This window comes from Perissodus microlepis, chromosome 1, assembly GCF_051167445.1.
Source record: "Perissodus microlepis isolate ML-2025 ecotype Zambia chromosome 1, ASM5116744v1, whole genome shotgun sequence".
Classification (NCBI taxonomy): Eukaryota; Metazoa; Chordata; class Actinopteri; order Cichliformes; family Cichlidae; genus Perissodus; species Perissodus microlepis.
Genome location: NC_140461.1, coordinates 9,710,101 through 9,736,844, shown reverse-complemented (window position 1 = coordinate 9,736,844; position 26,744 = coordinate 9,710,101). Strand labels below are relative to the sequence as shown.

General features: G+C 41.8%; 1 protein-coding gene across 3 annotated transcripts in view; it reads right to left on the bottom strand.

Annotated features, from left to right (window-relative positions):
* The window catches only part of fto (FTO alpha-ketoglutarate dependent dioxygenase), a 113,723-nt gene that overhangs the window by 4,811 nt on the left and 82,168 nt on the right, over positions 1 to 26,744 (bottom strand). The window contains exon 9 of one of the 3 annotated variants that reach the window (XM_084929303.1): positions 17,248 to 17,602. The exons of the other annotated variants lie outside the window; for them this stretch is intronic. Coding sequence (XP_084785429.1) covers positions 17,269 to 17,602 — 334 coding nt within the window. The 3' untranslated portion in view covers positions 17,248 to 17,268. Of the gene's footprint in view, positions 1 to 17,247; positions 17,603 to 26,744 lie in introns of those variants that run through there. 3 annotated transcript variants of the gene reach the window in all.

The following is a 26,744-nucleotide window of genomic DNA, read 5'->3' as shown; positions in this document are numbered from 1 at the left end:
TAGCAGGCCCCCGCTAAAATGGTATGCTAATGTGAAAGGTATCTAGCATTCTATCGCCTCAATTCTTCAGAGGCCTTTCCCTCCATGCAGCACAGTGCACTTCAACTGCGGCTGGGGTGGGAGCGCCACGGCCACGGCAATAAGGGCTGGAGCCCCCTTTGCGCTCAAACTAACCACTTTAGCTAAAGTGAGTGTTAATTATGGACAGGCAAAGCAGTCAATAAAAGGTTAATGTAAAAGTCAAAGGATAAATTCCTTTAAGCATTGCATCATTCCACCATCTCTGCGACCAACACACTGCTCGCAGGTCTCCTAATCAATACGTTTTACTGTAATGCGCTCCCCATCGATTTCCTCCCCCCCACTCCATGGTCCGAGCTCCATCACTTGGTTAAAGAAAGGAAAGGCAGAAGGAGAGGTAGGGGAACGAGAGGGAGAGAAAAAGGGAGTAAATAAAATGATTAACCTCGGTTTCACTTTGTTGTTTCCCTCTTAGATGCTCTCTGAAAGGCTTGTTAGAAGAGTGCAGGGTGGTCCAATATCATCACTGCCATCAGCACCATCCCAATCAACAGCATCATCAGCCCACTCAATCTCTGGCCAGTGTGTAATTGTGTAGCAGTACACTCAACCAGGGCCATACATTAAAAGGCCCTCTGCTCTTAACAGGATGGAAATCCGCCTAATAGACAACATCAGTGCTTCCGACTCATGCAATTACACTGATAAATGCACAATTGTGTCAGGCCAAGTGAAAAAGTACCCAGAGAATGTAGATAGGAGACAACACTTATTGCATTATTTCTACAGAAGGTCATTTGTAATGACATGGGAATAGACAGCTTGGGCTGTTTGATTCGGTACATTCAGGACATGATTAGGCAATGGCAGATATCTTTTTAAAACTTGTGAGAACTTGAAGTTATATTTTTCCTACTTTTCATATTTGTATCATTAGCAACTAAAAGAAAAACACAAGCTTAGAGAACAGTATTAGAATGGGTGGTGTACAGAGATTCACGACCAAAGCGTGTGCCAAGCCCTACGCAACGTTCAAACTGGACCTAAAAATAAGGCTTTTGCAAAGATACAATGAACATTAATCAATCATGTCATTGTGATTATGATCAAGGGAAACAGCATACCTCAGATCACCTGCTTCCCCATGCTTTGCCTGATGTTCATCTGACTAGGAGTTCTGTGCAGGTGTGAATTTTTATGGTTTTGGCAGCCTATGTGCCCGATAGCTGAGAATGCAATCAAACAAGTCATGAAAAAACAGGCATGTGTCTCATAAATCAGCCTGCCCCTGAAGGTAAGGCATGCAATCAAGTCCCAAGGAGTGAGAAGAAAGAAGTATATTATCCATCTACATTCTATATATACAATATTGTGTAAGAAATGAGTGATTAAGCACATCTGTCTTTGTATGTGATTTGATACGGTATAATGGCTAAGAGATATGGGCAGACAGTATTTATTCACGTGCTGTGTTTTGCAAGCTGCAAGGGCAACAGACAGTGAAATCTTTGGAATTAAGAGAATTTCTCATCAACAGTGATGTGATCTTCCAAATCCTAATTATAGAAGATCTGACTAAACTAATAACACGCTGTTGTACCTTTCATGTTTCTATTAAACATATTGAGCAATCGGTTATGGAACAGGCTGTTAAAGGTAAATGAAAATCTGAATGTACCTGCATTTTTCTAACAAAAAAGAAAAACAAAATCCAACATTTTTTTTTTCATCTGCAGTCAGCACATTTCCCTAGAAGATCAAGGCAATCTTGCACAAACCTGAGCTGTGATGCAGTGGTTCTAACCTTTTTTGTGGTTTCTTTCACTGCTGTCTTTCCACTGACATCAATCTTTTTTTTGGTATGAATCTTATCCTGAATCAAGATTTAAGTAAACCTATTAATGAGACAAGGATGAAAAAATGAACAAGATTATTCCCCAGGAGTAACCTTGTTGAAATCTAAAGACTGTCTTCCATAAACAAAGCTTTGCAGTAGTCTTGGGGCGTCTAAGCCAAACACTGGACTTGAACTCAAAGGAATATTTCTGAGGAGACCTGAGAATGGCTGTGAATCAACATGTTATCAAATTTGGTTACAGAAATTCTTTCAAGAAAAATTGGTGGAAACCTCCAACAAAAGGTTTGCTAAGCTTGCAGCTTAATGTGCAAGGAGACTCGACGCTGCTACCACCAAAAGTACTTTATCCAAGTACTAATAATGGAAATGGGATATTTCAGCCTCTCATTTTAGCAAATTAGTAAAATATTACAAAAACCTTATTTTTGTGATGTAATTGTGGAACACTGTTGGTAAACTAATGAATAAAAAACGAATCCATGTCAAAAAGATTCTTAAATCCTGAAATATAACAAAATGTGGAAAACTTTCCATATGTATTGTATAGAGAAGGACATGTCTGCAACTAATATTATCAATCACATTTCTTTAATTGTAACAAGTGGCTCAAAGTAGCTTTTGAAAAGTTACTGGCACAGTGGTTTACATATTACATTAAGATTGCTTAGATTAAGATCAGATTAAGGTTACAAGTAATTAACTGGAAAATGCAAAGGGTGCACAAACTTTTTCTTGGAAATTTTCTGTTAATGATGTTGTGTAGAGGCCAGTATAACAGGGGCATAATTTTCAGAACAACGTCCAACCTGTTAAGTGTCAGGCTTTAGATCTCAACATACACCACCCAGGACTCCAAGGTCCTGGGTGCTCTGAGGACTGTCCTCATTAGAGCCTGAACAGTGCCTTAGATCCCTAACCACCATCCTATTATCCCAATCACTGCCACATTCAGCGTTAAATGTAAAGTGGTGCAAAATGTGAGCCAGCCAGCCAGAAAGAAAGCGTGGGTAGGGCAGCGTCTTAACCGTTTCCTCAGGATCAATCAAATGCTATTGTGTCTGCAGACAGCTGCTGACTGTACACTTTGTGATTGTGTGAGGTGGGCAATTGTGGGGAGAGAAATGGAGAGGGAGGGGCATCATCAAATGCATGACATATGTTCCTTTCATTTTGATTCCCTCTAAGGAGCCTAGGCTAATAAAACTAACATCTGATGCACTCCTTTCCCCTTTAATTAATGGTTGCAGAAACCACGCAAAATTGCATGAGCAAGAAGGAGGGGCAAGAGATAAAGTGGGTGCCGCGTGGCCCTTTCAACACACCCACCCACTCACGTGCCACAATGGCTCTGCTGGTGCTGGGAACAATGATTCTGCCAGGGAACACGGGTACCTTCCTCAAACTCTGTGAGGTCTCCCTCTTGCCAGCTGCAGTCTGGACTGTTCATTAAACCACATGAAACAAATAAGGCTCATTACTGGTATCACCAGCCAGTTGGAAACACAGGACCATGAGCTTTCATCGGCCCATGTACTTTTAGTAGAGTTACTTGAAGTCAACAACAGAAACAGGGAAGTTTTGTTATACCTGCACAGTCTGTACCTGCTTCACACCCTAATTGTTTGATGTGGTTTGGCTGGCTGCCCCATTTAGAGCAGGGAGAACCAGATGTAACAGAAAAACGCACAGAGAGTTAGGTAGCCTCTAAACAGACTTCATAATTGGCAGCAATAAAATACTATTGCAGTCTTGAGGTACAACAGAGGCAAGCCCCTGAACTACAGCTACTACTCTCAAAAACCAGGTGGATGTCCATTAGGTGCTTAACAGTGTAACAAATTACCAAACACGCTGGCCTGCTCTTTCTCCTCCTCAGGCAATGGGATGGAATGTGGTCTAATGTCAACACAGGCGCAAAATTTATGAGGAGACAACTATTGTTCAAATGCAAACAGGTTCCAATAAAAAAAGAGGGAGTTTTAGGACAAACAGAAAGGATCCTCCTGGCCGTTTCTTTTCCGGCAAGGGTTGAAGAGACAGATCACCACTTAAGGCTGTGTGCATTTGTGTGTCAATGTCTGTGAGAGAACCTCACAGAGAGAAAATGTGTGTGTGTGTGTGTGTGAGTGTGTGAGAGAGAGAGAGCTAGAGAGACAGCAACAGGAAAATAAAAGGTTATATATCTGTTTTGCATGCTCCACGTTGACTGGTTGTCCAGAGAGGAATGAGAGGAGCTGTGGCCTACTTGTACCAGGATACAAAATTGTTCAACAGGAAGAAAAGTAAAAAATACAAAGCAAATCAAAGAAAAAAAGTTCATTCTGATCACTTTTAGTAATACCACGAAGCTAACACTATGCAGGGATGCTGGCCTAGCTGAACACATGGACCAAAATCAGTTACACGTGGCTAAATACCAGGTTGAAACATTTCTATGTATACATGCAAAACCAATTAGAGATGGTTGTGAAAAGACACTAAAAGTTTTTCTTGATGATGCTGTTTATTTATGAAGCCCGGGAGAGAAAATGGAGCAACAAGGGGACTTGATGACGAGGGTAAAGAGGTTACAAGCCTGCGAGCAATTGCACTTTTTCGCAGCTCGCCGTCAGAAGGCTATAAATCTGCTGTCATGGAATATGGAAGATGGTTAATGTGGCATTGGGAGCGGTAACTCTTAGCTTTTCAGAGAAATGGCATACCATTGCTGTGAAAACTTGTTGTGCGGAAAGTGATCTTGTAAAACAATCATTTTTAACCCTTATCCCTCCCTACCCTGCACTGTATGCTCCCTCCCTCTTGGCCAAGTGTTAGTGCCTTGTGGGCATCATCTGAATGGTGCAATAAAGCTGATGACGAATGAGGCTTGCCTCAAAAGCAATACAACTGAGCCACTGGACAATACCTGACCCCAGTCATATGATAAGTTTGTTTCAGCCTAGGCACAATTCCCACCTGTCTTCAGGTGACAATGGCAGGGTCAACTTAGCAAAGCTAATTATAGTGTATTGTAACCTAAATTGCCTAGATACAAGTCATCCTTCTTTCTCAAGGGGATGTGTTGTTAAGTTTTGGAGTCTTTGTTTAAAGCACAACTGTGAGATAGAAGTTTTCAAACAGTTGCACAACAGATATTGGGTTTCATAAATGGGTATATTCCAGTTCTTTAAAAAAAGAAAGTGACTTTGCTATCCTCTTTAAACAAAGCATGGGAACAAACGAGCAACTTTTCAAGCGCAGGAAACATATTTGGATAAATATTACATTTTGTTAAAACTGCATGCAAACTGTCACATCAATGTTGACACAGCTTGTCATAATGAGATCACATAATAGGCACAGCAAACCAGTGATCGTAAACACGCCCCACTGAAACAGTCATAAATCTTCAAACTCATAAACTAGTCTAGTCCAGGAATAGGCTATAATGTGACAATCATTGAAAGTTCCTACAAAAACAAACAGCAAAATGCTTGTTTTTAATGCTGTATGCATACAGCATTAAAAACAGGATTTTTTTTATATTTGGTAAACATATCTGCCATTTTTGTGTAACCTTTAAAATGAACAAACAAAGGAGTAGCACAAAGTAGGAGATGATGCACACATTCCCATATGGGCATTACTCACTCTGTTTACAGTAGAGGAAGAACTAATTCCAAAAATGTCAGACTGGGTATACAGTAACTAATGAGCTACACTTTTCCAGATGCCTTTTCCCACAGTAAACAAGAAAGTATGAACAAAAAAAAAAAATTCCAAAAGTTGGTAAAGTGTCTAATCCAACCATGAAAGAAACCTCTAGTATTTGCATCACAGTATGTGAGTGTGTGTGTGCATTCATGCATGCACATGTGTATACTGTGCATCCGTGCCAGAGGAGTGCTTTTCGCCAGGTGTTTGAACTTCTGCATCACCTGGTACTCCTGCTGCGTGAACACGAGTTTTGTTTCACCCTATTAAGTAAATAGTGTGATTAGAGGGACTCAGCATTTAAAACGTTGTGAACAGCCAGCAATTTGTTTAGAAGACCAGCCAGGCTAGGCCCTGAGGCACTGCACAGAACAGGATGCAAAAGGTTCACACAGTGCAATACAATGGTGTGCATGTGTCTGGGTGGCACTATTCAAGTACCTGTCTATGTAGATAAGTTGATGCATGATGGTGTGAATCACTCATTGAAATGTGTTCTGGGTGTTGAAAAAGAAGTGCTTTGTGGTCTAACAGGTACTTAATTATATTCTGTTTGTATTGACAATATCGGTACACAGTGTAATAACTACCACACTGGCAAAACTGAGGACTGTGTTTCATAGAACCTAACCCTTAGTCATACTTTTATTGGTGTGTGAAAAAAGAAATATGCATTTGATGTTCATTGTTCAAGCAGTTACAAAGAAAAAATAAAAGCTGAAGCCAATACAGGTTGGGCTATCTGCCACAAAGGCATCAAAGGTGATGAGCAGACTTCTTCATAATAAAAGCACAGGGATTACGGCTAACATGGTAACAGAGATCAACTTTATTAGTTTCCCCTCTTAATGATTTTTTTCACTCCACAAACATCCCCACTGTGTACCACCTATCCCAGCGAGGATGCTTCATACTAAATTCTCTGCTGTCACAGCTGATCCAGGGTCAGCTGTGGGGTGTAAGAGAGGGATAACCTCTTTCTGAGCCCCACAGACACCCAGATGGCTGTTCGGAAGCTCTGATCCAGAAACTAGCTTACAGCTCAATCACTGTGGCCACATCTCCAAGTCCACAGTTTAACCCTCGCTGATGTCAGCCAAGGTCACAGATGCACACTTGAGAGGCAAAAAGAGCCAGGAGTGAAGTGCTGCCAGAGTCGGAGGAATTAGATCCAGGCTGAGTGGCCCTCATCTGGCTAAGCCTGGTAAGTACCAAGACTAACAGGCTGAGGCACGGTGCTTTGGGTTTGCAGACACACATACTCACACTCATGCTTCTAAGCTTGCGCACAAATGGACACACACATAAATAGGGAGGTAAACACACACTGACATAGTCACACACACACACACGGAAGGACTCAGAGGGCTACAGATGGTGTGCCCTGGGCATGGTGAGTGGGGCTCTGATTGAGCTAGTTTTAGATCCAGTGTGGAAGCTGCCACAGCACACAGGGCTCAGGGGTTGGAAAGGAAGACAAAGAACAGCGGAAGGAGTGAATGAGGGGAAGAGAAGAGAGGGTGGGGACTAACTCTTTTCCCCACATGGGGGCTACTAACATTTTTAGTACAACATCAACATGGCACTGTCCATCCGTGTCCTTGCCTTTGTGACCATGTGCTACCCCGTTTCTCCACCTAACGCCTACCAGTGCAAGCACACATGCCATAAACCCACAGAAACCAACATTCACGTATACACACATACACACGCACACGGAGCCAGCGGCCACTTCAGCTGTAATTCCATCTGACTTCCGCTGTCTGACTGGCAGGAGACAGGGAGGGTGAGGACAACAAGCTGTGAATACGGGAAGAGACAGAAAATCATTGAGAACCTTGCCTTTATGAATCTTTGATGAGAAAGAGTGAGGGTTTGCGAGGGCTTTGCCTCTGGTTAAATCAGAGCATAGTGCGTGTGGTGTGTGTATGACTGCCAACAGAGGTTGAAATAAACAGGGCCTGGACTAGGCCCAGACAACTACAAACCCCACAGTCAGGAACATTTGTCCCTGCAATTAGTCCCTGTCCTCCCCATTCATGTTGCAGGTAAGTGCTATTGATAAGTAGATAAAAAGTTGCAGCTATGAGTAGCTAAGAGCCTCATATAAAGTGGAAGGTTAAAACAGAGTTTTTTGAGTGCAGGTCAAAAGCATTCTCCATATTTCAATAAGTAGCATCTCTACAGTTTTAGAGAAGATTAATATATCAACCAATTTCTATGCAGATGGTAGATATGATAACACTTTAAACAAAAGGGTCGAGCAGGGTGGCATGATTTTTAGCAGCAGTACTTGCCATGATCCTTTGACTGCATTTAATTATCATATTAATTACACATTTTAGGTAGTGTTAGTATCAGTGACTGATGTAACTCTTTCTTTTTAATACCTTCCATGTTTTCTGTTTTGTGTTTGCTGCTTTTTAAGACGTACTGGAATTTTGGACACTTTGGGTTGTCATGTATAAAATGCTTCTAGTTTTGATTCAAACTATTATGAGTTTCGGTGCTTCTCCATTATCTTTTGTGCAACAGTTTTGTTGTGCGCATGAGTCAATCGGCATGCATTCTGTTTCAGTTGTTACATAATTTCCTCAACGATTAATAAAGTATTCCGATTCTGATTTAATAAGAGTCCAGTAAAAATTGGATCAAAGGTTAGTAAAATACTTTATGGTTCTACTGGTCACATTATTATTTTATTATTTTAATTGTGTTCAAACTACAGCATCTGAGCTGTTACTTTTGGCAGCTTTTGTTATGTCTTGACAAATTGCTGCAATGCATTGGAGTGAAAAAGGCAGTACATTTCTAACTATGCCACTGCACCAGAAAATATCTCGTAGTCTAAAAATTTACCATTCAAAATTATTGATATCCTTCATGATGCCTGTTCCATTCAGTTAAATTTTGCATGCAACCCTCAGCTACTGACATTGCTGGTAACAGCCTCAATTTCTCATCCAAGAGAGAACCAGTTTACCACACACTAACAGTTTTGGCTCTCTGCCATGATAAATGACACGTAACTATGAGCAAAAGAAAAACAAACAATATGACAAGCTGGTATTTTGTTGTCCTACACTGCAGTTTTCTGATTAACAATGATAAAGCATGTTGCAATGTCTTGTAAGGATATACTGGCTTACGATGCGTGGGAAGTTATGTTACACCCACACCCTTGTGGTGTTCCTTTTCTTCACTGTTCTTTGTTTTACCTTCACACCTGTTCTGACTTCGGACACGTGAAAAGCTGATGATGACTCAGAGGAGGTTGTTTTAATTAAAAATACAAGACATGCTACAACAGCCATCCCTCACATCTCAAACTGCTTTTTAATTGATGTCAAGCAGGTGCCAACTTTTTTTTCTCAACATGAGTTAGGTTATGTTACGAAACAAGCAGAGCAGCATAGTAGCTTTATCTCATCTGCCACCTGTGACAGCTCAGAATTCAGAGTCCTCTAGGAAGCTCGGCTCATGTTAATGTGTCATCGATGAAGCCTTTTGAAGACTTGATTCATCCATCTGTCAGTGAGCACTGAGGTGCTGCCGACTGACTTCCGATCACATAAGAACTTGGCAATGAGATGAACTGTCTCAGGCTGATCAAGAGTTGCCTTGGCTCCCATCTAAATCTGTCAGGTTCAAACCTTACACTTTGCTGCACATGTTGATCACATATACCAAAGTACAGGCACAATTTCAACTTACGGTTTGGACTAATCTACTTTAGGCTTGAATTAACACAGAATTTGTACTTTCTGGCATCCTGAAATGAAGGCGGATTGATTGACAGCTAAAGTCCCTTTTCTCACAGCTTGTAGACCTGCCACAGAATTGAACTCATGGCTTCCTACAGCTTCAGGATAAGACAATAGAGAAGTATGCTAGTTTAGGGTTGGGTCATTTATGGGGCAAGAGTGAGTCTCACAGTGCCCTGTGATGGCTTATACCTGCTTTATGCCATGGTTAAGTAGTGTTGGTAGAAAAAATAAGTTTAAAGGAACATCAGCTAACATCAAATGGAACCAGTCTCCAGGATTTGTTTGCAGCCAAAGGGAGGTGAAAAGAGCAATACTTAGTAGAGCAGCTAACCTGTGGTCTTATCTAGTGGACAAATCAATAGCAGTGTCTGAGAGCAAACCAGAGTGTGCTGTGAGGGAGCTAGAGGGGCTACCCCTGGCCTGCTGCCCCCAAGGTCCCTCCAGGGGGGTACCTGCTTGTCTCTTCACCCTCCATCTCTTCCGCATCAGTTCTCACACCCTGTGACTACTTGATCACACAAAGAAATACGCAAAACAATGTATACTCTGAAACGGGCATCCAGTGACATATTATTGCACTATCCATACTATGATAAACAGCAGGGAATCAACAATCTGTGTACAAGAGCATACAGAACCATATTCAAACATGTGCACACATGAGATTCAAGTGCACATGCTGTTTGTCCCCTGATAATCTATAGTACATGGACCTCAGCATTGATGAACTACAAATGGCTTTCCATTGCAGTGGTCTTTCACACAAGGGGGCAGAGGAAGCTGTTCCTAATGCACAACATAACGCCTACTCCCACCTGGCCAAAAGCCCCGGAGAACAGCCGTCCAGTACTGCAAGAACAGAATTCTTTAAAAACAGAGACCTTTCTCATCATTCCTCCTCCAGTTGCTGCTGCCTACTTACTTTCAATCACAGTTAACATCACAGAACATGAAGTGAAGGGATGGGAGGAGGCAAAACACAAGCCTGCTGCACAATGCACTTGTCTGGCAGCTGCTTGGTCTGACATTTGAGGCCATAGGGACCTTGTTGAAAGAGCAGATGCTCACTGATGTACAGGCACAGGAACATGGCAACTACACAAGTGGCTCAAGCTGAAAAAAATCGGCACAAACATATGATAAAAAAGTACAAGGAGGAAAGCTGAAGATGGCAGACTCACACAGAGATGGGTATAACAAGAGTGTAAAAACAAGATCACAAATACACAAGCGGGCAGTGCCATATATTTAGTTCCATTCAGTTAAATTTTGTATGGGTTTAATTACTGACTGTTGGATCTCTCTAAGCAGCAACTCTCTTTTTATTTATTGATTTTGCTTTCAATTCTTCGCCCATCCTTATCAAAAATTAAGCTGATGTGTTATATATACTGTGTTGGGTAGCAATAAGTGGTTCAAATAGATAGAAAAAGACAGAATTAAGGGGTTGTGGCTCGAAGAAAGGCAAGAAAAAAGTAGTTCATCAAGAGTTAGAAGAAAAAGAAACAGTAAATAAGGAGTGAGGATAAGATGAGAAAGGGGAAAAAAACCCAGATAGAAACAAAAGAAAGAAACACAACATACAGAATACAAAGTGAGAGAGGTGCAGAACAGGCAACATCATGGTGCATCTCCGGCACAGATAAATTAGTTTCCGCGGAGGACCGCAGGCAGCATTATGGAAATGGGTGGCTGGTAGCTTCTTTGGCTGACTGTAAACAGGATCTTGATAAGGCATATAGCCTCTGGTTAGGCCCCTGGAGTCTGGCATCATCATGGTGCTGTGTTGAGCTGCAATACTCCCACGGTCGTCCTCTTTCTATCTATCTGGTTCCTTTACCAACCTGCCCAAACTCCAATCGTGAGTAATTTATGAAGTGGGGTGGGGGCGGTTGCGGAAGCGATACACACACATCCTGACACGAAATACATGACATGTTCCACATGTCTTCCCACAAAACTACAAAGAGCTCTTTTGTCTCTACAAAGAAAAGAAACATTAAGAAGTAATTTAGAGTGCTTGCATCACTTTATGCACTGCTGTGAACCAGGTAGTTAACAACAACCCAGGTTTAAAGGCTAAACTAGAATTACAGTATCCCTCTGTGCTGATGGATAGCTTGATTCCTAATGCAACTGTTCACTGAAATAATATGACATTACCTGGCAGAACTGTCCTTTGACTATGGCAGGGCACAATTGTGATACACTGCCAAGTGATTGGAAGAAATACAGGCCAAATGACATGACAGGAGTTAAGGGACTTTCAACTTAAGAGTCATAGTCAGACTGATTCTTTTTTTGCCAATTGGTATTTTCTCAGATTACGTAAATAGTGCTCAAAACCAACATACAACAAAAGTTTGTGAGAGTTATCATTAAAACATCCTTATCGTAAGTGTTGTTTGCACGGGTGTCAGACACAGATGCACAAGAGAGTCCCTACTTTCCTTTTCACGGTAGCTGGCACAAGTCTTTCTCTTTCCTCTCCCCAACAGCGGTAACTGGCACAATTAGGCCTGCATTGTCTCTTCCATTCTGCAAAACAAAAGTGTAGTGGCGCAATGCATGGTCTGACACAAAAGTAAACAACTTCATCTTGTGTCTGAAATATGTGTCACACTGATTGTGCAGAGCTGCCCATCGACACAGTCATGTTGGGTTGAAGGAGCATATCCTAATTAATGAGGGAGAGAAACAGAGAGAGAGAGAGTGAGAGTAAAAGCAAGAGAAACTCACTTCCACTGTTCTCCTTCAAACAAACACTTCCTATGGGACCCCATTGTTTGGACTGAGGCATCATGGGTAGCCTTATTTACAGATTTTAATTGCTCTGGTGATCTGTGGGTAAAACACCCTGTTGTAATCACCCCACAATAGAATTGTTACTCCTTCTGACAACTGTAATAAAATGCTCTACAGCGTCCAGGGGAAAACAAGGAGAAAGGAAACAGAGAAGGGCAGTGAAAGAGACACAGATGGAAGAAAAAAAAAAGAAAGAAAAGAAAACTGGAAATATAGTGAAAAAATAAATTAGGAGAAAATATTCTGGATGCAAATTTTCTTAGCAAGAGGAACTAATCCGAGCAGGCGGGAAGCAGGGATGAGGATGGGACTGTTGTCCAAGGAAATGATTGCTCTCACACCTCAAAGTGACAACCATGAGAAGCTCACCATTCCTGGACCTCCGAAGCGGAACCACAGAGGAGACATCCGCGGCAACCATCACACAACACAAACACACACATACACACCTATGCGCCGACAGATTTGGAAAGAGGAGGTAGGTCACCTACAGAAAGAGATTAGTGTCATCAGGCAGAGGTACGAACATGGGACCGTCAATGGCAGCTGTCCCTGATCTGGGAGGAGCTAGCACAGCTAGCTCATATACTCTCTCATATACGCTCATACTCATGCAAGTGCCAGTAAAACACAGTAGTTTTACTGTCTAGTGTTAAGACAGAAAGATTTCCCAAATTTTAAATTGTTGAAAATATGAACAGTCCTGAAATAAACAGTAGTAGTACTATAAATGTTCTACTGTTGTTGCAGCTTGTGTGCTCTCAACAGCAGTACCACAATTGCTATAGTTGTAGTAGTTATAGACGTTATATATTGGCAATAAATTACACTGGAGGTTTATTTTGTATTCGGTTATTATTATTCAGTTTATTATGTATTCGGCACTGAAAAATATAAATATTATACGCAGTTACAATGTAAGATGAAATCCATCACTGCATCTTCAGTACTTATTAGAAAGTGTAATCAACAAATTATATGAAACACACACCTATGCGCCGACAGATGTATATATATATATATATCTTTCTGTGATACCAATAGTACTGATCAGTTCAAATGATCATATATCATATTGTATAGCCCATAAAAATATACTGACAGTCTATTGTGTTCATTTTTGCTCAAAAGAAGAGTAGCAATTCCTGTACTGTGAAAAAGCCTGTTTTACTTAAGTGAGTCAAAGCCTATCCTATTATTATGCCTGCTGATAAAGGTAATACAAACACCCAGTGCATCAAAGGTCCATGAAATATTAAACAGCCAATCAGCTGGCAATTATTCTCTTTAATCTCCTGGAGGCAGCCAATAGCGATGTGCCTCTGGTGGTGATGGCCTAGAAGGGAATCTTGCCTTCAGTTCTGCACATTTTTCAATCCTAACACTTTGCATTATGCTCAGCTCATGATAAAATAAAGTACAAGAAAACTTTTCTAGTTGTTTCACTTTTTCTTGCTTCCTTCAAGACACCGTGTTGTGTATTGATACTATTAATGCCAGATAAAGTGATTTTCTTTTGTTTCTCCTCAACTATATATCACTTAAACACATTTTAAATGGACATGAGAACACTGAGATTACATCATTCTTCAAAGGAACTAATCAATTGCTCATTTAAAGCTACAAGATGTGGTACCGTGGTGTTTATTGGAGGTAATGCTTATTGTATCGTCATCAGAGCTTAAGACTGCTGAGTAGGTGACACTGAGATCCAGGCATCAATGCCACTTTAACATTTCACCACAAAGTATTGATGTACCACAACAGATGCAGATCGATACTTAAAAGAAATCACTTAACAGATCATTCTGTGTTGGAAATGCAACATTAAATTTGAAAATGATGATCAGCCTGATGCTGTCAAAAATGATTCCATTAGTAGAAGTTCACTGTTGTGGTTGCATAACCAAAATTCTACTGTCTGTGCTTCGTCAGCATGTCACCAGACATTTCTTGAAAACTTCAACTTTAAGTTGAACTAGAGGTGATCTAAAAAAGACCAGCAGTGGGGAAACTGTGGATCATCGGTCTCCTCGATCTGGTGTGTCTAATGCTCTGGCTGTTTCCAGCAGTTTCACTCCTGTCACTTGTGTCCTCACAAACACCGACTCCTTCCCCATTCCGATCAATAGGTTTGTGGAGACGCTCAATGCCACCGATTCTAGCCTGATCTTAATTAGAGAAAAGCATCAGATACAAACGACATCTCAAATCAATCGACAAGTAGAGGCTCGGGGAACTGGGGTCACATATAGAGATAACTTTTTGGTTCCTCGACAAGAATTTAAAAACCAAAATCCTAAATTTGAACTAAACAGCATTTAGCTCTCATATGGAATGTAAGCTGCCCCATGTCAGGGTTTTCACTGGATTGCAAATTAGTCAGAAACTTGCACAACATAATTACCAAACAGAGTTTCTAAACGTGCTGATGAAATATAGATGGGGAGAGATTCTGTTCAGTCCCTCTATGACTCCTCCACGCAACGTTCTTTCCTTTCCTCTTTATCTCCATTTTCCACTCCATCTCTTTCCTACTCTGTGATAGCAAATGGATGCATGGTGGCGTAAAAGCAGAAACAGGCTGACAGGCTCCTTAGCTGCATGGCTGGTTGTATAACTGGCAACACTGGTGAACACCTACACCCAAGGAGCCCATCAAAGACAAGGATATGTAATGTGGCTTCTAGGAAAACACACTTGTGCACTCACACACAGGCACAAACAGATACAGCTGTGTGCCAAATGTTAGTACGCACATGGTCATTTTACTGGCACGTGTACATATCACACAATACGTTGAAGGCACACGCATACACACACACAAATACCACTAAGGGAGTCAATAGTGGTGATTTTCCTTGTCAGCTCCTCAGCAGGCACTGGTTTAAAGAGACATCAATCTGTGATGTCAGCACTTACCTAATGAACCCTCTCAGATCGATGGAAGCACTGGTCTGCTACACAGTCCGCCTTCACTGCCTGGCCTGTTTTTATGTATACTGTGACTCTTTTGGGATCCATGTTGGACTAGGCCAACACATGTCCAGGTGTGTGTGTGTTTGTGTGTGTGACCGTGCATGCATGATGTTGTATAACTGGAAAAAAGTCTGCTGATAAACCATTTATTCTTTGAGTGTATTTGCATTTTAAATTAACAGTGCTTGTATATATCTATATTTGTTTGCAAATGTAAATCTTTGTAATAGCACAATTATTTGGGTATTTATTGCACTTTTACTCTTTGCATTTATGTCATCTATGTCCTATTCTTTGCTGAGGGATGTGTACGATTGTGTTTGAATGCAAATGCTCTAAGTTCAAGCACTTTCTTGTGTTTACGGAGCATATGTATGGTAAGCACTACAATCTTGCTTTTCAAGCATTGTCTCTCTGTATGTGCTGAACTGAATGTCTAAATACGTTTGATGACACCTAAGCAAGTGCATATATGTGAAGCTAAAAACTGACATAAAAACCCCCCAAAACAAAACAGATTGCTTTGTTTGATTATATACATGTGCAGCACCTGCCTTTATCTGTTCAACAAACACATTAGATACAGATCAGCACCTAGCCACCTCTGTTTCTGTAAACCTGTAGTTGTGTCTCCTTCTTTTCTTCAAAATGCATCAGTTTATAAGCCGAACAGCGATGGCAAGGGCTACGGAGGTGGCAGCAGCTTGAGATGCTGTACAATTAGATTAGTTCCATTTCCTTTGATCGCCCTCACCCCGTCCCATCTTGCATGTGACACTTCAAATGCAGGAGCCTTCCTGTGCCACTTAATTGACCAGAATAAACATATTATATTGTGATAAGTGTTGCGATTGTAACAAATTGTACGGCGTGACTGACACAAATCACGGCATTAGCCTTGCCTCTCTTATCGGCGGCCTCCTCGTGCTTTTTCAATAAACAATCTAGTAGACGGGAAAAAAGAGAGAAAGGCAGAGCAAGGGGGAGAGGGAGGGATTGATGGTGAGTGAGGCAAATGGGAGCACTGTGGCCATGATCTAACGTTTACCCACTTAACCATTCAAAAAGTCATCTTCTTCCATCAGCGCCTCACTCGGTGCTGCATGGGAAACATTATCTTTCCATAGGAGCCATCATTCACAGATGGCTTCCCTGTTCTCAGCAGCCTGCCACCATGCATTTCCAAGAGTGGCAATGTTGTGTGTGTGTGTGTGTATTTTAGTGTATGCACTAGATGCCTACCGGTATGAGCTTGTGAATGGTGTAGTAAATTTCAAGAAGAAGAAAAACAAAAAGAAAAAAAGGCTATGCAAGTCATTTTTTTGTATAGTCAGATTATTGTGTGTAACTATGAGCATAAAGGTTTGAAGGTACAGAGGAAAGAGGTGAACTGAGGGAGGCATGAGAGGGGGGGATGTGGGAAAGGCTGACGTGTTAATCAGTGAATCAGCATCCATCCACTAATGTGTGCCAGTGTAAATAAGGCCCTCATCTCCTTCCGTCACATAAGCTGGCTTTCCAGACCATTAGGCCCGAGCTGGCTGGCGGAGGCAGCCCGCCACTCGCTGGAGACTCATTTACGTGTCTATAGGCATCTGTGGCTGGTGATAGGGAACCCACGTGAAATTAATGGGACTATGGGTGCTGCCAGCCAGCCATCCAGCTCTCCCGCACCCATACACGCACACACAGACATGAACCCACACACACGAAGTGGTTTTTATGCATGCTGGGTAAACTAACCTTTGCAGTAAAGATTCAGCAGCTTTATTAGTTTAGGAAATGGCTGTAATTAAGGATAATTCATAATGGCTGCTTCTCCCCTCTCCACGGTATTAAAAGGAGGTTGGCCTAATTTAGCTTGCTTGCATTGTATACTGGGGCAGTGGGTTTAGTGAAGAAATACATAGACATGGACAGCGGAATACAAGGACACAAAAATCTCTGCAAGGCCCCAATATAATGCATTCAAGAATTCACATTAAGACAGTAAAATACCCCAAACTCACACAATTCATGAGAGCATTAAAAACTGTACAGTTTCTGAATGACTGTTATCTGTGGGGTTATGGGCTTTAATTCATAAATCAAAGCGTAATATTTTACAAATAGAAAAAAGGGAATCGCTTTATGTTTAATAATCCATTAACACCAGCAACAGAAAGCAGACCTTTCGAAATAACAGATAACATGACAAAACTTCAGTATCTCTAAATCACAGCAACACAGGGCTCTCAAGACAAAAATGACGCACCAAGGTCTCAGTGCCTGGGAAGAGAAACATAGGGCTTGCCAGATCTCGGCTCCTGAGAAGAGATGTGCATCTGGGCTGAGCTCACCTCCTTTCCTCCACCCCCACAGGAGGTAAGGCACGAAACCAGAGGACAGGATCAATAAGCCCACAGATCCTGCCAGCTCCTCTCCATCATTACCACCGATGAATAATAGAGGACAGTCCCAACCTCCTGAAGATTTGTTTCTGAATGTGCAAACAGAAAGAAACTCACATGAAAACTGATATGGAAAAAAGGGATAAACTAATGGAAAAATAGAAATCAATCTGAGTTCAAGCTCAGTTGTCAAAACAGCTACTAAACAGCTTAATCCAACAGGACAGATATAAGATGCTAGAGCGTTTAGTTTGATGTGCCCAACTCTCACAGAACACAAAGGAGGAAACTAGTCTCTGCACCCTATCTAAGAAACTGAAAAGAAAAGAGCAATTGGCAAAGTTCTGTAAGACAGAACACCACACTCTGATCACACCTCTCTTTGGGCATAAAAATCACATCCTACAGCATACCTTTCACCTTTTGCCGTTTTAGTGCAGGGAAAAAGGAGCACTGAGACACTAACCACCAGCTTTAAAGTAAAAAAGGTAGCTGCTTAAAGCCAAATCAATTATGAAGTAGTAACCTGTCCAAAATGTGATTTCCACACTGTCCGCCGCATTTTTCACACTTTATCGATTACCTGAGCTTGTAACATTTTCTGTTAATTCTGTTCACTCACACAAAATCTATATGTGTGCATTTCAAAGAAGGCATCTGAGCCGAGCAGAGGCTGCCTCAGCTCTGCAGGCCAGACAATCACTGTCAATCTACCTAATGACCAAGTGTCTGCTGATGCATGCTAGTGAAGTGGGGAGAGTCTCTGGGTGCAACATGAAGCAGAATGTAGAGCATCCCCTCTTCTCAAAGTGTTGAAAGGGTATGTAAACCCTCCTGCTGGAGCTTCCCCAATGCTTCTCACTTTTCTCTGTAACTTTAGTTCGATCAAAGAGAATAGGGCCCTTAAATAGAAGTAGTACAGATCAACTAGGGTTGAGGAAAGTCACATACGCAAGGATGCGAAGGGGAAGTTGAATACTAGAGTATTCTGTCAGAGTGCAATTCCCTGGCCAAGGAGTGTGTGTTTTAACAATGAATAGTGCAAGAAAACACTCCCTGAAGGTTGTTGTTAGTGAGGAAAGAGCAAAGGATGAGCAGAGTGCAGAAAGTTGCAGGACACCACAGCCTGATGTTCCTACTGTTAAACCCTGCCCCTCTTCATTTCTGCGAGCACTATCGCACTCTGTCCGGTACATCAGCCTGAGGATGTAAGAGATTGAATCAGACCTGCCGGTTTGCTGGCCATTTCAGCAGCAAAATAAATGACAAGGCAAGTGCTGGTGAAGAGGGAAAAGGGCAGCCCAGAGGTGTGACCCCACTGATGAGATGAGAGACAGTCCAGACCTGCCAGACGAACTATTAGAATGTGAGACAGAGATGGGAGATGGAGAGAAAGGTAGAGATAGTGGGAGCCTGGTGTCACTTTATCAAATTCTTCCCTGGCACATGGTAACACAGGTCAGGGGAAGAAAAGCATGGGGGCAGAGTGTAAAGCTGAGTGAAAACACAGTGCTGCTCTAATACCTTTCATAAAGAGAAAAGCCTCATCATCCGCCAGCCATGATTAAATATAACCTGAGTGCTGAAAAACTAACCCCCACTACCCTGCCCAGGCCTAAGTTTGTGCGTGTATTTGTGTGTTCATGTGTACACTTGTGGGGTGAGGAGGGCAAAAGCAATTTGTGGAGAACTTGTTGGGTGAGTGGAGTGTATGTTTTTGTGGCAGGGAGGGGGAAGTGGAGAGAGGAAGAAGATGCTTGATGTGCACCTTCTGGCCTGAGGCTCCCTGACACCAGCTAGGCAACGGTTGTGTTAGATTTCTCGTCCACTGAAATTAATGCTGTCATCAGCAGCTGGAGTTAAAGTGAGATGATGGTGATTAAGCTACACAGTGGTACTGTGGCCACATGTGGCAACTACAGATTAATGACTTTCAGTATTCTCTTGAATCCACTGCTCTGAAGTCAGTACAGTGTCACAGCGGGCCTTTTTACTGTTTGTTTTTCCATCTAAGTTGTGATTTGTAATATGAGATGTTGTTTTCAGGAGAAATGGCACATCACACAGACTTTCAGTGGGTGTCACTGTTAAAGACTACTGTTTAACATCTAACCCAACTGCACTAGGTTTCTTTGGCTCTTACATACAGATAATGTGTAGAAAATGCTGTGTGTGAAAATAGCAAAAATAAGGAGGCATCCAGCCAATTTTTTACTAATGTTAGATAGCATTTGTTACCATGAGCAACACTAATACCATGACAGCCAAGTAACGTTCTAACGACAAGAATACTAATAGTGTTATTTCCATATGGATGGATTTGTTTGGTTATAAACTGAAAATCTTTTTGGAAAAAGGAATATTATATGGTTTCTTTGGTGCAAAGGTCAAATAGTTTGGTTATACGTACACAGGTATGCATTAGACTTAGCATAAAGTGGACAAGTGGCCCATATAAAGCCAGTCAGTTTAGTAAACTGTCCCAAAAATTTAAAGATAACACAATTGTTGGTGAAAAGAGAATGTGTGCATCCATCAAGCTTTGACAACCCCTTGACAACTGCCCCAGCACCTAATATATATTTTTGTCTGAGGCAGATGGAATTGCCTCATTAGGAATTCTTAAGCGCATCAAAAGAAGAGCTTAGAAATCCAAAAGAAAAAGATGACAACACCATTAGCACTCAGATATGATGAGCCAATATAGACTATAACCTTATTTTATATATGCCTACTGTATGTGGTCTTTGGCGATAGAGAAAAATTGGGCCATCAGTGTCACTCAGAGTCCCAGTGTGGAGCCTTGTTTTTGTGATCTAATAGAAGGTAATGATCCAGAGAGCAGAGCTAGGCTTCCTTTACCACAGAGCAGGCCTCCGGGGGCTACTCCACCCCTGACAGTGGCAGTGGTCGTGGCAGTGCAATAAGAATAAACACATGCAGGCGGGGAGTCTATTTGGCTGAGAGTGATGGCTAGCTTGTTGCTTATCCCAACCCAATAAATCTCCATACAGGGCCACGAGATGAGCACCGCTTATCTCATCAGCCTCGCGACTGATGCCTCCAACTGAGCACCGCCGCTCACACCCCTGATTTATCATGAACAGGGGAGGGTATAAGTTCCTCACCGCAGTAAAGCTAAAATAGAGGGAAGGAGGATGGAAGAGGATAAAGTGGGAGGGTGGGAGAAAATGAAATAAAAAGGGGGAGAAAAAAAAGACATATTGAAAAGCAGAGGGCACAGGCAAATAATGCAGAAATATAGAGAGCAAACAGAAAGGATTTCAAGGGAAAACATGGAGGCTTTGGCGTGAGGCAACGCAATAAACTAAAAATAAAAACTCTCAAAACCTGAAGAGGAGGAGAGGGAAGCGTTGGGGTAAATGTCACCATCTCCATGTCAGGGAGTGGTGGTGAGGGGAATTGCACTTGACATGTGGATTCTTAGGGATTCAGCATATTTTTCAAGGCAGGGAAAGTACAGAGAGAGACACTGGGATGTTATATTTGAAGGGATCCAAATGCACCCTGTCTCTTAGCAAAACATGCCCTTTTCTTGACTGACACTGGTAAAACATCTTTTGCTCTGCTCTCAACGGCTGCTCATTATAAAAACAAACGTGTATAAAAGGAAGCTGGTTGTTGCATGTACTTGTTCAATGTATGCATTTAATAAATCTAATATAAATTAAAGTTTAGTTTGGAGGATTTTTGAATGGTTAATGACTTAAGAACATCTCTACCACAGATAAAGACCCTGCATCTTCCCTCAACCTCAAACATGACCTTTTTTTACGACGAAACGTCAACACCAGGAATGCTTCTCTGCCCCTATCTGCACACCAGCTCCCCAAAATAATGAACTCTTGGCCCAGTAACATTCGCAAATTAACCCAATAAGAAGTGTTTGTAGCAGCAGGAGAGCTGAGGCCCAGAAAATGAAGAAACGGTTTCTATGGTTGAGCTGGCAGTGGTGCTGGGAGGTCGGTTTAGGGTGGGGGGACAATAAAGAAGAGCAAGAGGACCAAGAGAGCTATGTCAGTATGACTGTCAATCATGAATGATGGACAGACAGCAAAAGTCGAAGACGGCGAGCCAGAGGGGCGGCCAGCCTATTGCCTTATCTCTCATTTTGCTTTGCTCGCTCCCTCTCTCTCCATCTTGTGGCCATGTGAATTAGTGTGGTGAGAGGAGAGAATGAAGAAGGTGGGAGGGGAGGATGGGGAGTGACGGGAAACAGACGGGCATAATATTCTCATCACTCTTCACTCTGCAGTTGTTGGTGAGGAGCGTGGCCCAGGGCACTCAGCGGCCCAGTCAGCCGCCTCACAGACCCTGCAAATATTCCTAAACCTCAATTTTTCATATTTCCCTGTATGCATAAGGAGATGAAAAATCATCCGATCATTTGTATTGTCTGACTGAGGTTATACACAAATATTAGTTTATCTACCGCACCTAAGATTGCCTCCCTAAGCAAGACGGATTGGTCTTTTGGAGAGGGCAATATTCCCCAGGAACATATTCAGTCCATCTTTTATGTGCTGCAATTCACAGAGCAGCAGGTATGAGTTCCATCTCTAGACAGGCTCGATAAAGCTAAACACCCAATAGAGACACTGCTTATTACACACAATACACTTTAATTGCCAGACAATTTTCAGCTGGGTGAAATTTATAGTTTTCAAAACTGATCTCATGCAAAAAGTCTTGACACCTAATATTCATATTCTCTGCACATTTACTGAACACTTAGCTAAAATGAATATTAAAGCAAGCAAGCAAAGGAATCAATTTGACTTGAGAGGAGGGGGAAAGAGAAAAAAACAGAAAGAAAACTCTTCAAATCACGGTCTCAATTGATTTCCGTTACCTCTTCTGTGAACTACCAAGTGTCTGGTCCTCTGCTCCAAGGGAGTGAGAAAGAGAGAAAGTGAGAAAAATGAGGGAAGGAGGAGGTGTGAAGAGGAGTTCTGGGTCAGAAATCACTGGGTGATTATTCACCACTCAGCCATGTGTAAAACTCATTAGACAATGCGTAATGCCTTTAATCAAATCAATGGCACAAGTAACTCCAAACTGATAGCTCCCATCAAAACTTACAAAAAGCATGGCAAATTTCTCATTTACTGATAAAAATAAGTGAAGACTGAGGAATTATCCCCAAAATGGACCTAATTGTTCTCTGCCTTTAAATCAATACTGTGGCGGGAAATAAATAAAGAAAAAGATAAATTAGAAAAGTAAAACGTGAGAGCAAAGAATGAGTGAACAAATTTCTTCTTTGAGAGAAAAATCTTTTCCGGTCACTAGCATGAGATAACAGCTCAGTTAAAGGTAAGAGAATGGATACAGCTGTTAAAGGAAAAAAAGTAGCAAAGTGAAAAATAATAGCCAACTGTCTTTAATGCTAAAAAACTGGAATAAACGAAATATTGTACAATGTAAATGTACACTGGAGACCAGCAAGACCAGCTATTTTCACCTTCTTCTTTTCCTCCTCCTCTCCAGTGAGCTTTGCGTTAGTGACAGACTAGAAAGCGGTGGGGCAGGGGTGCTGTGGGTAATTAGGCGGGTGGAGGTACAGATGTTGAGCTGTGGAGGACCCTTACCGGGACACTGAGAAGCACTGGAGCACAAATAACCCTGCATCTGCCTCTCCCTGCCAGCTCTAAGTACCTTTCTTTGTTAGGGTATGGGTCTTCATTTTTTACTGTTGACAGGCAGTGTTATTTTAGTTATTTGGTGGCATCTGGTTAGGTTGGGTGTGAGAGAAAGGGAACATTAAAAAAAAGAAAACTGCTAACACACACATACACAGGCCGCACTTTAATTAATTGCGGGGAGATTACATGGTCTTCCAACCGTGTAGTTTGTCATCAGAGCCCATTACACACTTCTATTAGATGTTTCTTCACAGTGTCAAGTGTAATTTGAAGGAGAGTCTTGGTGGAGGATCTCTAAGTACAGTGAGTGGCCTAATCAGGGTGACTTAGGTTCATTTCAACTGAGGCAAAAATAAATTCTGCCACACCTCAATTAGCAGAAAGCAATGTGTAAACAAATTAGTCTTATTGGAGCGATGCCTATTTCATGGTGTGTCACTCACTCATGCTAGTGACATGGGGCTGTAGTTGTTTCTAGGTCTGCCTCTGTGGCCCTAGTCCCATTGCTCTTCATTTCAGTGGGAGAAGCTTTATTTTCATTGCCAAGCAATGAAGTGTCTTTGTATGACTGCAGAGCACAGCACAATCAATCTTACACCAGTGGAGTTAACAGGACAGAAACCAATGCAGCCGTTACTCGGCACAGAACATTACCAGTGTATGGACTCATTATTCATCAGAGGCTCCATTAGACACTGCTCACTATGCCCGCCACACTGGATATGAGACAGACAGACAGCAAGTCAGTGCTGCGTCACACACAATACTGGTCACAGTGAAACAACACAAGATGCTATTGTACAGGCTGCAGCTGCTCTAAGAAAACCTCACAATTCATACATTTGTTTCATGGTTAAACTGAGCGTCTCTGCAATCCTCAACAAATTCAAAGCACGGTTTTAAGAGACACGTAGTTAGTTTAATCACATAATCGATGCACTAGCTATTATGCTTTCCAGTCATTTAATGCGGTTTCTGGTTTTTCCAAAATCCCTCAGAATACTGTCACCATTTTGCAAGCACATTCCTGTATCCCATTCCATGTACCCACATTATAATATGTGTGACAGACTGTGTGCCTTCCTGGACTGCCACCACAGTTGGTAAAGTAACTAATGACACAGCAGTTAATGGTCAACATTAGGGAAGAAGAAATAATAGACTATAATCCATACATCAGCCTCATAACCCCAGCTCTAATTGGCCACACATACTGTGTAAACTGGGAGAAATGCATACTACTTCAATCGCAGCATCACATTCAAGATTTTACAACATCAGACAGCCGTTAAAAGTGGTGAGGAGCCAGACAGGGAGTGCTTGCCGCTGAGTAGTACCAAGGAGGCAGCGCACGAGCCTGTCTGCTTTTTCCTTTTTCTCGCTGTCACTGCCGTAGCCGTAACCATCCCCTGCCATCACTGCCAGTGGGGCCCAGGACAGCTGCTCACACCAGAACAAACCCAACGCGCACACAGCCCGACTACAACTGCAGCCAGGCACTGGGACCCCAGGTAATTGGGCCTTCTCCCTCTAGCAGCCTACAACAAGCAATGGCACATTCCTGTCTTGCCACAATGGCAGTTAAAAAAATGGCACAATAAAAGACAGCACAAACAAACATCCCAGAAGACCTCAGCTCCAACATTCAGATGGTTGCATACACACAGGCGATAAACAGCAGCCTGAGCAAAGACGACTAGAACATGGTCAAAAAAACAGGAAGTACTTTTGCAAACAGGAAGTCACACTGGCCCTCTAATCTAGATCTTCTAGTTCAATCATGTTTGGGAAAAGTAAAAAGAAAGGATAATGAGAACAACAAAGACATAGGTATGGATGTTTACAAGTGTCTGCCTTCAATTTGAGAGGGAACTGAAATGGAAATTGAGGACAAACAATCAATGCCTCATTATAATCTCACAACATGTACGCAGGCTTGTTTTTATATCCCTGTCAGTTTATTGTGGGAGACTAATTTTGGCTTGTGTTTGTTATGCTACCGCTATTATGAGCTGATGTGTCCTCATTCTTAATTTCTGTCCCAGTTACTTTTTTTTTCTTTCGCGTTCTTGTTTATCTTCTGCTCAAATGTTTCCCATTGCACTTTGAGTCTACTTTGTATCTTCAGCCGGATCCATGTGAATCCCCCAACAGTGAAATAGTTAACCGAATGACATACCAGTCTCATGCTTTATCTGCAGCATTATCTTTTTATTCTCATTTTCTTCCCAGAGCAGGGGGAGTGTTGATGTCTGCTAACTCCACTCCTACCCTCAGTCAAACCTGCAATTACTGCAATGTCTATCTCTACCTTAAACATTGCTTAACAAGAAAAATATGCCAATATGCCGCAAACGCTTTCATTTGGACTTCCAAATTAAACAAGCTGTTTGCAGCTGTGTTGTAAATCATCCTGAGGAATTTTCAACTGAGTGCATACAAAAAGAGCACCTCACTTACACTCCCTCAATAACAGACCACTTATAATTTGCAACATTTCAAACATATTTATTATTTATATCAGCACGTTCTATTGTCCCATTGGCCTTTTGTGGCCTCAGGGTTAAGCACCTATCTAATTAGTGTGTCATGTCAGAGATTTTTCACAAAGCCGTAACATTGCTATGTATTCACAAAGAAGAAGAACCACTTCCTTGACACACGAAGACATGAACAAATAGTACAGTCGCTAATCTGCATGGGAATTCCACTGTTTAGCGTCTGTCAGTCTCTCAGTGACATTGTACATTAACTTTAATAATGGTTTATGTACGTAAATGTGCATTTTTAAGTGTGTGCGCATTACAGTGCCACTTTAAGGTTTTTAAATTCATCAGACAAGTTTTTCTGACTGTAGCAAAGTACATACTGTAAAATCAACAAAGGAGAGGCTGTTACTGCAGATAGAGGAATCCTTCTTATTCTAATTACGCTTAGACAACGTGTTGAGCAAATTCCCAAAGTGTACTAAGCAATAAATTGAGCTGTCAATGTCAAATCACATGGCTGCATTTTTGTGCAATGCCAATCTTCCAACATAGGCTTTAGAAAAGTCACATATAAAAAAAATAAAACAACATTGACCGGACGCAGCCTGAGCACAGTTGGTACTCTGTGCTGGTTAATGCTGAAAATTGCAACTAGATTCCAAATGTACATTTTCCATGTTTGGTGGGTTGGCTTTTGGTGCATTCTAAGTCATGTTCTCATGACCACTAGCACTTGAATGCAGGACTGGGTCCTAAATAGGGTTTAAAACTTGGCTCGTTGTCCCCCCTGAGGCTGCTGTCAGTATATGACGGATCAGGCACACCTGATGGCTCTATCTCTAACAAGGATTTTTGAATCCTCATCAGAGCACTTACTGAATCATGATTAATTCCCTCCAACACTGCTGACAGAAAAGGTTCTTCATCTGTCGCTGTTCACTTGCCTGGCTGGGCCTCGAGCAAAAACAGACAGGCGGAGATGGAGCATTACAGACAAAGAGAAAAAGAAGGTGTAACGCAGTTTAGCTGCTGGTAAAACAAACAATATTGAGAGCAGTGTACTGTAAAGGAGGAAG